At 35.9% G+C, this 13,102-nt stretch overlaps 1 protein-coding gene across 1 annotated transcript; it reads left to right on the top strand.

Moving 5' to 3' along the window:
- The first annotated feature begins 8,461 nt into the window (after positions 1-8,461).
- On the top strand, positions 8,462-13,032 carry pex11a (peroxisomal biogenesis factor 11 alpha). Its single transcript, XM_063903957.1, has 3 exons — positions 8,462-8,792; positions 8,943-9,058; positions 11,265-13,032. The coding sequence occupies exons 1-3, from the start codon at positions 8,737-8,739 to the stop codon at positions 11,831-11,833; spliced, it is 741 nt and encodes a 246-aa protein (XP_063760027.1). The 5' UTR covers positions 8,462-8,736; the 3' UTR covers positions 11,834-13,032.
- Positions 13,033-13,102: the final 70 nt, after the last annotated feature.

Genomic DNA, 13,102 nt, shown 5'->3' with positions numbered 1-13,102 from the left:
AGGCTGTGCAAGTTCAATCAATATCAAGTCTCAACCCTTGCGTTTGCATACATATAGGCAAATGATGCTGCTACATAAGGATGCTTCCACTCAAAATATTATATCTGTGTGGATTGTTAAGGCTTATTTTAATATTAATAACGGCCCTGTGGATATTGTGCTCATATTTCTGCGAAGCCTCAAAACACACATTTGTATTCGGTTGGGTTATGATTGTACATTAATATATACATTCAGATCTCTTCTTAATGAGAGTTATTTTTGCTTTTAAATAAGACACAGTTCACCATTGTATTGATATAGAAAACTGGAAAAACATTTCCTATACATTTACACTTCAAATGTAAATGTAATCAGATTTGAGAGCCTAATTTTGACTGAGTCATAATCGCTTTGTTTCCTGGAAGTCCAGTTTAAAGAACCTTGGGGTATTTTGAATGCATGAACGTTATTACTGTAATCAAAAGGCACTGAGTCATCACTATACCTCACAAATGGTTAATGGTGAATAGGTGCAATACGTGTGTCTTACTTATGCGCCGTCAAACTACCAACTATTTGTTTGTTTTACAGCTTCTTTTTTACATTTCATGACATTTCCCTGTTAATTGTTTTGCTAACTGTCACATACAGCGTGCCAGTATAGTGGTAAACGCTCTGTGCAAACAGCAGGTTTCTCTGATGAAAGGTTGAACACATTACCCAGGTTTCCCCAACTTTATGTTGTTGAGCAGCTCCATTTCATCAAGGATTTAACCTCGAGAAAGTAAGTACAATAAAAATATCACTGAACAACATCCCATCATATTGTTCTTCACTGAAGTGCTTATCTGGAAACACTACATTCTAGCTTTTGGCCCCAAGTTATCAGTTGAAGTTACTTAATCAACTTGCTAAAATAATCCAATTATTGATTTGAAACTGTCCCAAAATAATCATTGACTTTGTTCTGATTGCCTCTCTGCCTTTAAGCCACACGTTCCTATTCTGGGCACGTTTCTCCCACCAGTTGATTAATGTAATGGCATAAAGATTGACGGCTCACATAATGGAAGCTCTTCGCTTGTGTTGCCATGTAACGATACAAGGACATAAGGTAGAGGAAAACATAGAAGTGTGAAGATTAATGGAAGAGCTTAAAGCCACTTGTCTTAGTCCTAGTTGTTTTTCCCTGCGACTCAATAAAGAAATATCTACACTGGTGTTGAGGCTTACATGTCAGGGAAAGAATCTTAAATCCCATGCTGTACTGAAAAGAGTCAACACTCTGAAATATATTAAAAAAAACAAGTGTGGTATCCTTCCTTTACAGCAGACAAAACACAACGTACATGTCTTACATCTTTTATTGAATAGGGTGTTGTAGCAATGAAAATGTTATAACGTAACAAATATCTATGAAGATAAGGATTGGGGTTTGAAGTAAGGACGAGTAAGGAAATAGAGGGAAGGTTTAAGTGCAGGACTCAAATTAAAAACGACAGACTATGACTATGTCTATGTGTCTTATTCTCAGGTTTCTCTTAAAAAGAAATCTATACCTCAATAATAAAAAATGGAACTGTCAAAGATGCTTATTTAAGCTGGTGAACCACTTTAAATGGACACCAATTTTTATTTTATCGACCATCAATGCACTTTACCGCACACACATTCATACACTAATGGCAGGAGCTGCCAGGCTGCACATCAGGAGCGGTTTGTGCTTCAATGTCATACTCCTGAGCCTCGCTTGATAAAAGTTGCTTTAATTTGATCCATTTGTAATTCATAAATAAAGATGAGATAAGAAAAGATGAGCCTTTCCTGATCCCTGGACGGAAAATTCAGGTGCAGCAGAAGCACAAGGAAGAATGTAAAAATCAATAGATATAGTTCATGATCTTAATATAATGCATAATAAGAAGTACATACAATAAGTATGTAGTAGTAAATGTAGCAATATCATATAGTATTTTACAAAATAAAGCAGCAATTATTGTTGATATTAGTAGTATAGGATATACACTGTATACGTTTTAGTTATTTAGTGTAACATGAAATATAAATGTAGCCAAGAATAGAAATGATATAATTCAGTGTAACTATAGTTGAATATGTAACACTTTCTAAATATAGTATACTGATGTCATTGCTCTGAGATTATTTCTTGTACGTCAGCACTCTAGGAGAACATCCTTAACCCCACACAAAGCCTCACAGAGCTTTCTTTATGAGGGTGCAAACAGCTTCTTACAGTAAGAGTGCGATCAATTTCCTTTTGTCTGTATCTGTAGCCTCTTCCTTTTGAACAAGAGTGAAAAGATGCATGTATGACACTTTGGCACAACTATGTTTTTGTGTCAGTTTGGCAAACAAAGCATGTACTGTAGAATGTGTATGACAACACTGATATTTAGGTTGTTCCCATAAGAACCACTCCAAAGTAATGAGAGCCATTGACACATCTTTCTTTCTCTGTCTGTCTCAAGAATTAAAAGACTAAAACGTTGTTCCATTTGGCCAAAACATACAGAAAGCTGCTGATAGGTATTTGCCAATAACAGAGCAAATCAGCCCAGTACGCGCTAACATTCACTAAAGTCTTTAGTTAGTATCGACTTTATTTTCGGTTGCTCGTTCCGAAGGCTTTGAATGGGCCGTTTCCTTCCTACATGTCTGAACTCCTACACTACTCAACCCCTCTGTTCCTTGAAAGAGAACTCTTAGATGTGCATTGCAGCTGTTGAGGCAGAAACTTCAGTGATATTTGGTGTTTAAGGTCGTAGACCCCCGATTATGTAATAACCTCCCACACTTCAGATCTGAGATCGATTGTTTTTATTGATCCACATATATTCTTTCTGTTCTTGCACATTAATCAACTTTTAGTTTTTTACAATGTACTGAAAAAAAACCTTGACCTGATATGAGTAACTTGCTTATGTAATAAACACAAATGCCACATATCTAATTCTGTACTTCAATTATTGAAAGTGCAATTAACATAAATACCTAAAGAGAGTGTCAAATATAAAACAAATGGCTATGTCTAATGAGTTTTAGGAACACACGGTATACCAAGCTAAAATTAGAAAGTATATGATACCATAGAAAAAGCACCAGACGTTCACAGCCTTAACTCAAGTGTTGTAGTAAGCACTGGTTCCACTTGTATTCAGTGACTGTTGTTCATAAACCTTTTAATTATGTTTTTAAATTGCCAAAGCAAACTTTAGAAGCAAGCAAGAAAATTGTCTAAAAGGACGTGGATTGTGTTTTGGAATTATCTCTTCCTTTTTTTTCTTAATGAGCCTTTTTGGGTTTTCTAATTTCAACATTTCTTTCACAAAATTGACTTTAAATACTCAATTGCCTTGTAAAAGAATATACTTTCATATTGGCCAATGACAATGCTATTATGGCCCAATCAAGATGATTTTCTATTTAAGTTTTCTTTCAATTTCTTTTAACCGGCAAGACAATGTCCATAGAAAGCTTTCTTATAAATACATTAAGGTAAAGTACTCCTTGTAAAATACTGAAAAAAACAAGGATTGGTTGTTGGATGTATTCAAGAAATGGTTAGATTTAATTTAACGTCAAGACAAAGTACTTGTTATGAATAATGTATAACAGCAGGCTTCTCTTTGAGCTGCAATTCTCTGTGTTTCAAAACGAGTCTTAACATCTGTGGTGTTGCAAAAAGTACAACACAATCAACTCTCTCTCTCTCATTTCTCAGGAAAGTACCCAAACTGGATTGTATTGCCATGCCCAGACAATAGCAAACAACCTTTAAAATAACATTACTTACCGTATGTTCATGTTTATATGCCGCCTGACTTTTAAATTCAGAAACGGACTAAAATGCCACAACAGCAGTATCACTCTCAAATAAATGAGTTGTGCGTAGGGATATAACTGACTCAACAAACAATATGAAGGACTTTGGAAGGGATACAATGTATAAGGCTTTGCTGCGGTGGCAGAGAGGTGAAGATGTCATTTCATAAGTTTTATTTCTTAGCACATGTTTTTAAAATACAACATGTGCTAAGTATGTTAAATTGATTGCATCATTATTTTCGGTAAAATAGTTCCAATTAATTCCAATTATAGTGCTGTGTTATAACTCACTCTGCAGCACACAGTATCTGTATTGAGTTCAAGAACAATAAGAAAGTTAAGTTGAAATAGATTTAACATGATTTTGAATAGAAAGTGTTAATCATCACTTATAACGACTACAGTTTGGAAAGTCATTTTATCATCTACAACTTTTACAGATCAAAAATCACTTTCACTGATTATAACACTGCAGATGTTACTTAAAATATTGAAGTGAGATCGAAACCAGGCAAATGTGAAGATTGTCAGGCAGCCTTAACATGATATATAAAGTAATTCTCTGAAGTTTGGAATGAATCAATTATAACTGAATATATACTGTACATGAAAAAACGTTCACTAGTGCCAAATGAGAAAGGATTTCAAGGTCACAGTTTCTACTCCAGATCATCACAATGGCTTTACTTTTATGGAAATAAGTCCAGCTGATAATGCAAGAGTGACCTTGTCTACAAAGAGCCCCTGGGATTTGGAAAAACTACAATTGGGTCTGACCTCCAAACATGTCCATAATACTAGAAATAATATGTGGAGTTCAGATGGATGTGGACAAACCATTAAAATCGTAGACAATACATTAGCAGTTTACAATATTTCTCAAGTATTGCATCAGATCATAATTGCCTCACCAAGCCATAACAAACAAATACACTGAATCTCACATGTGCAGAGATGACAGAGGCTTTAATCACATGGAGGACATAAGATGGAAGTAAATGAGATGGAAGTTCACATTTTGTAAGATAACATTTTGCACAGCAATCAGACTACATTACATTTGTGACTAGATATCTTTGTGACATGTGATGACTAATCTATCAATACATTTGTAATTAAAACTCATCATTACAGCAACGCATAATGTGTTGCAGCTAAATGCTGGATGTTGTATGTCTTATTTAAGTACATACCAGATTAAGGAATTACCATTTCACCTACCATTTGTGTATATGTGTATTGTCAAGAGAAGCTCTTAGCATTTCTGGAGAATGAGGTAATTTACTATCTCAGTGACAATTTAGTTGCTTAGGTTTAATACAAGGCATTCAATTGGGCAGTTGGACAGCATGGAAAATGTTGTCCTTGGCTGGTAAAGGTTGACATCAATATTGCATTGTGACTCAACCTTAAACACCTGGAGGAGTACATGTTTTTCAAATTCTTTGTTGAAAAAATCAGGAATTACAAGACCACAATTGAGAAACCCAAGACCAAATCACAGATAACATTAAAACACAATTTCACTGATCACAAACTTAAAACACAGATCACACTGTGATATTTGCACATCCACAATTCAACATCATAAACAACAAATATGAGGTCAAGTAGAATGAAATTATGACAGTAATTCTCACCATTATAATCCCAACGGTGTACATGTCAAAGAATCTCAGGGTTAGATCATTAAAGTCTTTACTGCAGTAATCGAATGTGTACAGGTCTCTCTCAAAGTCTGTCTGTATTGCCACTTAGTCCATTATTATTGTTATTATTCAGTTTGTGAGGGAAGAGCATACATCTTTAGTGCTCATGAGTCATGGTGGCCAGAGGCACTTTAATTCCAGGCATGTTTGATTACAATGAAGATCCCATCCAGCCAATTTAGTTTGTGCTTCGCAAGTATCATCATACATTCAAGCTAAAAAAAAAAGATCCCTTTTTATCATCCAAATGATGAGAGTAGTTTTTGAAGATTACAGAAACACTTTCAAAACAGCATCAAGTTTGTTAAATAATCTTGAGGTTTAGGAAATTATCTCTGGCTATTAATCCTTTAGCAAAACACTTAGTGTTGACTAAACTGAATTGTGAATCAAGAGTGATGCCAGGGCAGTGCGCTACTGGAACAGCAAAAAAACTGAAATGATGCATCTACGTACACAGACTTGGTTTGTCAAACACGGGCAGTAGAGACGAGCTGAAGCAGATTGTGGGAGAGAAAAAAGTCATCATCTGAGGTGGTGAATTTACTGGCATTGATGGTTACCTTGACTACATTCACTTTGTCCTAAAGGTTTTCTCTAAAAGTTGGTTGCCACTCTGGTTGACCTATAAAAAAAGAATAGTCAAATGCTCTAGTTTCTCAGTGATCTCCCTGCTCCAATGCAGCAGACAAACGTGTAGAGTTAATGGGGGCCATTACCTTTAACTTTATTATATAAAACTGATACGATTCCAGCTTGAAACCAAAAGGAATATGGAAGTGTTTAAGCTTGGACAACCAATGGATTGAACAACATCAAGTTAGCCCAAATTGCTTAGGTTGCGTTAGACACAGTGATGTATGCCTATAGATTAATGAACACATCTTCCAGGCACGCCAACGGGCCAATAACCTCACGGACCCCTCTGACCTTCACCTACAAAATGTCGGAGCAAAACATAGAAGGGAATCAAAATGATCTCAATAAACAAAAAACTGAGAAGAAATGAAAAGATTCTGCAAAATAACCAAAACACAAAAACACACAAAGGAACCACAAACGGACTCAAAATCATCTCAAATTGACACAAAATGGCCACACTTAACAACTAATCAAAGTGGGCTTATCCAATGTAGGAAGGCTCGTGGTGTATTTTGTTGTTGTCTTTTGTGTGATAAGAAGAGACATTAATACATTTGAACATCATTCATTTATTACCATTACAAATTCCCTACCCAATATGTGAACTGAAAGAGTACCATGTAACTGAGTGACTGCAATAAGGTAATTACTGTTTGATTTGTTTTGCCCTTATCCCTATAAAAGAAGAGGGAAATTACTAAAAATGACACCAAATTAAACATCTTCCAACCTTTTGACATGCCAGCTGTAAGCCTCCAGCAGCCTAACTTGTTCATTCAATTCACTGTCACTAATCTTGGTTCCGATATTAGATTATGCTTGAGATATAAAGATTTTATGCATCTCCCCTGCTACTTATTACTGTCAAATTCAGCAATTAATCTATGCCTTTTTAATAAGCAGGAGGCATGTAGTTTGGGATTAATTGGCAGTGGAACAATTAGATGAATTAACCTTTTAATTGACTGATTAAATTGTGGTAAAGGGTTAGGGAATACAGACAATCTTAAAAATTACTATATATATCTGTTACATTAAAATGTAATCTTGTCAGTTTAAGACAATCTTTTTTTTTAGGATTAGTAGATCAATCTGTGTAAAGCTTGTGTTATCATCTTTAATCACGGTAGATCCATCACCGGAAAATCAATGGGGCCTCTTCAGTCTCTCGAAGACATCTTCTGCAGGCTCAAACAATCAAAAAGGCTCTTATCATTCGCCACCTGTTTGACCTTTCACATGCAATATGACGACTTTGTTCTGCAGTGAAATCCTACTGGATATTGTGCAATAATTAAATGTATTGAAATGCTAGATTATATAGTTTTTTAAATTCCAAAACCATATTTATACAAAAATGTGCTATAGGCAAATGTGATATAGTTTTACCATTTATTTATTTGCATTTAACCAGTTAAAAATGATTACAATGCCCCCTATTGTTTAAAAAATGTATGTACATCTTTAACACTGATAAAATGTTAATTGCTCTCCAAACAACACAATATTCACTCTAACATTGTTGTGTCACATGAAATCTTAATGTGTCTTTTAAAATCATTAAGGTGTTGACAGTGACTGTTGTTATCGTCTAGCTTATATTGTTTTTTCTCATAACATATTGTGAATTGTATTATTTAACAGTTTTAATTATTGTTCTTAATATTAGTGTTATTATTATTTTCTTTACCTGTAAACTTTCAAACTGTGATGCCATTAAATGTAGATTCACCATTAAATGTAGATTCACCATGGTGACCAGAGTTTGGAGAATTTTGGATTTTATACCAAAGTGTAGGGATACTCTGTCCTGCATGCGAAAGGTTACTCAAGTAAAAGTACAAAAGTATGAGTAAAAAATAGTAAAAGTACTTATAATGTAAATTGGTAAATTTCAGAATAATATATATGATGATATGATATTTTGATTTGAATTATTGATGCATTCATGTGATAAAGGTCTAACTTAAAGACTTTGTATACTGAAGTGTAGCTGAATGTTGCTCCAGGTGTACCTAAAGTTTAATTTAAGTGTTGATTATATGTCATATCATTAATCCAAACCTCCAAAGTAACAACACATTATTAAATAATTGCAGTGGAGCACAAGAACTAAGTAGCACAAAAAACAAACAAACACTAAAGTAAAGTAAAGGTCTCTCAAAATTGTACTGAAGTACAGAACTTGAGGTAAAGTACTTAGTTACTTTACACTGATGGCAACCAAGTAACCAATAAAGCTCTGGTCCGTCTACTAAACCCGTCCGGCTTTGGTCCGTTTGCTAAGCTGTCCGTGCTAAAAAACGAAGGTCTGTCTCAGCTGTGAGTGTCGACCAAACCAACAGTGCAACTACCTTAGAGTCAACGTGAAAGAAGTTTCGAAATCAACATTACGTACTTGAGTTTATATCGGCAACCTTTGATGAACCTCCTTTGATAACATTGCTTAAAGTGAGCTTAAGGAATTGTCATTCTTCGGTAGCCAGAAATTGACGCTTTACGTCTTTGAACGAGGGCGCAGCTCAGCTAGAACAAGCTGTTCTTCTTAGATTTATCAATGGACGCGGTTGTGCTGTTCACCAGCCAAAGTCAAGGAAGAGACCGTATATTCAGGTAAGTCGTTTAAATGTTTGTGGGCTAGTCTTTAACCTTCCATGATGTATATATCAATAGAAAAGTTAGATGAGGTTGTAACAAAGACAAGTGCAGCCTTGACTTAACCTCAACTTTCTCTTTGCTCACTGTCTACTTTATCTATTTCAGGGCAACACAATATGCATGTGCACTCTCGATTTATTTACTTCGGAACAACTCCGAAAGAAAGGACCTTGTGGCGAAACTCAAAAGTCTGGAAACCAACATGAGCGCTGGAAGAAAACGTGAGTATAAGTTACTGTAAAGTGAGGAGGGGTCTCTCAGGATCTTACAGGAGTGACAGTTGTGTTCATTACCGAAACCCCCGATGTTTTTTTAAGGGTTCCCAAACTAAATCTGCAGCAGGATTAAATTCACAGTTCAAATTGTAATACCTGAGCCCCATTTAATACCTTCTAATAGTTTGATTTGTTTCATCAACAGTCCAAACAAAACAAAGCAGGACTGCAAGTTTTCACATTTAATAATGGATTTTGTTTTCAGAAACTAATAGACCACGAAAAAGGTTGTTTGTTCATTTTCTTTGGTCGATTTAAAAAATCCTTTATCTGTCACAACCTGCAATTATAACTCGCTCTATTACCTTTTTCTTTGGTCTTGGTTGTTTTTTAATGGAAAAGAGTAAAAAGTAACGATGACAGTATGTGTTATGTCAGACTCATTTTTTTCCAAGAGCCATTGAACGTTTGAGTTCTAATAAAGAAACCTCTATCTGCTGTCTTCTGTTTACAATCACTTAGCACTGTGTTCTCATGGTCATTAAAACCAGGACCAGGTTGTACAGTTTGAACTTTGTGTTCAAGCAAAGTTTGTGGAAGATTGTAAAATAACTGGAAAAGTCAGCAAAATATTTATATTCTAAATGATGAGAATGTTTAAAAAATGTTTGATAATTGATTGTGTATTTTCTACTGAAGTAGGAGAATGAAACCTAACTGAAATTAGTGACATGCACGTTTTCTATTGTTATAGAAAACACATCTGCCTCATAATTATTAACCTAAGGGGCCGCTTTAAGTCCTTCACCCTTGCCACACTTGCGTTCGTAGTCAGAGGTGACAATAAAAAGGACATTGTAGATGTTCCTCGAATGGCATGTTAAAGACACAACTTGGTAAACTTCATGTTTAGGCCATAAGCCGCCCAGGTTCAACACATCATCATGTGAAGCAGTACACCTTTACCCTGAACATAAATATTACATTTAGTAAGTTACTAAATGACATTTTGATAATGTTATAGTGAAGGTGGTTGGTATTTTGGGAGAACTATGCCTACCTCTGCTTTAAAACTGCAGGAAAACTTTGATACGTTATGGCACTATCAAATGAATAGTATTACTTTTTCAAACTGCCTCCATACTGCCAATTTTGCCAAGACACATTGTAAAGTTGACAGGTTGTTGAATCTGAACTTTGATATGTGAATGTGTACTTTTTGTTGCATGTTGTGCGACTACAACTATACCTTAATTATTTTCTTCCAGCACTTAAACAAATGGTATACAACTCATTTTGAAGGATATTTGAAAAAGTGTTTCAGGGTCACATTTCTTTGTGCTTTCTAAATGTTACATTCTGTTTCAAATTGATATCCCCTCAACTTTGACCTGATTAATGACTGTTTATTGCGGTGTCAGTCTGTAGCTATTCCCCTGTGAACTGAGATAGACCTTGTGTGGGGGACCAGACTTTGTGCTGACACATGGACCTGCACCAACTGTGTCTGTAACACTGGCAACCCTAAGACTGGCTCTGACAGCTCATCGAAGGCTTTCTTTACAAGCCTCACTGAAAGCTTTCAGTACTTTGACACTAAGTATTGGATTTATTGAATTTAATTTTGTTATTCGAGACAAACAAGCTTTTGTGTCAGTACAATTTACAGCATTTATATCAATATACAGAAGTCATAGCAGTGTCTGGCTTTAATAAGATCATGCTCGCGTCTTTCCATAAATCCTATACCTCTACAAAAACACTTGGTTTGATATTGTTCTTAGTCAATCTTGCGCTTCAGCAGAGTCAGGCAAGAAACACCATGTCCCTCTCAGGGCCAGTCTATGTTCCTGTTTACCTATATCTCCTTTGTGCATCAGAGCTGCATCCACAAAGCTCCTGCCTGCTTGTAAAGGACGCAAAAATGTTGCTTTTTAATGGCTCAAAAAGCATTGATCGCAAGGCCAAGCCTGTGAGCTAGACTTGTTGTCACACAGTAAGTAAAAGCTCTGAATAAGTGTCCATGACCCTTTTCCCTCAGATAGACAACTTGACGATGAAAGACACAGTAGATTAGGTGAAATAAAGCTTAACGTAGGTTTTCTCTATCCTACCCTCCATAGTGGACTTTTTTTAATGAAATGTTGACCTGACATTTCATATTAAATTGATTACTGCTCTAATATGATTTTTCTTCTTCCTCCTTTGTCAGTGTTCAGGCTGGGGAACACAATAAATTCCATTGAGGCTGCTAAACGAACCATGCAACTCTCTGACCGAGTGCTGTGCCTGTGCCTTACTGCGGCCAACGTCAACCGCGCCCTCTACTTTATCTGTGACAATGTACTTTGGGCCAGAAATGTTGGTCTTATCCGCAATATCAACAAGGAACGTTGGAGTCTAAATGCCTCTCGATGCTATTTCCTCTCGCTAGTTACAAGTCTGACCAGAGGTGTTTATGAAGTTGTCCAGTTAATGACACAGAAGGCGAGAGACAGACACTTTAGACAGAAAATGGAGCTGCATCTCAATGAGAGTCCTGATGTGGCTGAAGCAGTCATCCCTCAGCTTGATGCGTTTCTCTTTCTTCTGATAGAGAGCCTAAGATCACATCCTGCTGTTGCCTTGGATATGATTAAAAATATATGTGATCTCTTCATTCCCCTTGACAGGCTGGGTATATACCAATCGAACGCAGGAGTGGTTGGATTTTGTGGTTTATTATCTTCAGTGATTGGGATTGTAACCCTTGCACAGCCCAAGTTAAGACTCAAACCCTGATAACAAGGGTAGAGGTAATCCTGCTGACTAACTGCAGATAAAAGGATTTATCCTGACGGGATGTAGTGTGTCTACCTGGAGCTGTAATGGTGGACTAAAGTAGACCTGGTACACATTGACATTAAGGCACATTTTGTAACATCTAAATGTTAAAAGCATTACAAAAACAGCCCGCAACAACTGACGGCGTAACTGGGTTTGATTGTTTTGTCATGGATTCTTGATTAACAGAATGACTAAATGTTGAATAGGAAACTAGTGAGGTTAAATATCCTTGTATAAAGGAAGAAAATCAGGTTTACATAGAAGCCTTGTTTATTTTTCGTAGTTTAAAAAGGCCAAGGCTTAACTTGTGTGCATTCCTGTCTTCTCCAGCACCACATATAACACCAGCAGGTTTGTTACTACTGTATTTGCAAAAAGGGCTCTTTACTGATACATATTTCTTTTACAAAAAGTAAACTCTTAACCACTCTGTCCACTTTTTTATCTGTTCTCCTTTGTGTGATTTAAATGCTGCTAAAAGTTTTACCTCAATGATTCAAGTTATAAACTGCTTCTCGGCCAAAAGTGCTTCCAGAGGGGAAAAATCAGCTGAGAGATTTCAGGGTTTCGGCTTCTCTCACAGTAGACATTTTGTCTTGTCCTAGCAGAAAAAGCACAGAATGACCAATAACACAAACAATGGCTTTGTTCTATCTGGCTGCGAGTGTGGCAGAAAGCCAAAATGTACAATACAATGACCCTGAAATCAAAGCAGCTACATGGAATTCATCCATAATTAATGTGATTTGTTTTCTATGCTATTTCCTACTGTGACAACTAATACGTCTTCTGTGAAAAAAGCATTTTATCTCACCTGTGCTGTGACTCCGATAGCAGAATGAGTCATGGCCTGTACTATGACTCATCAAATATTACTGTATGTAAATTAAAAAATGTAAATTATTGAGTTTAAAAAGATCATTAAATTGGTGTTATATTTTAATGAGCAGAGACACTCTCGATAATGTGCTAATAATATTCTTAATATATTGTGCAGTTTACTTGTGTATATATGGGGTTTTTTTATCTTTATGGTGGAGAAAACGAGTGCAGAGTATAAGAGAGTGAGATCTATCACGTGTTTCATTCCAGGAGACCTAATGTTTTCACTGTCACACTTGATTTCAAAGGTTAATAAACACTATAAAACAACATCTCCATTTTGTGTTGTGTAATAATGATAGTAAGTGATGGTTTAAGGGAAAAACTGTAGTTAAGGTTCAG

Source organism: Eleginops maclovinus, chromosome 2, assembly GCF_036324505.1.
Source record: "Eleginops maclovinus isolate JMC-PN-2008 ecotype Puerto Natales chromosome 2, JC_Emac_rtc_rv5, whole genome shotgun sequence".
NCBI lineage: Eukaryota > Metazoa > Chordata > Actinopteri > Perciformes > Eleginopidae > Eleginops > Eleginops maclovinus.
This window is presented reverse-complemented; position numbering and strand designations above follow the sequence as displayed.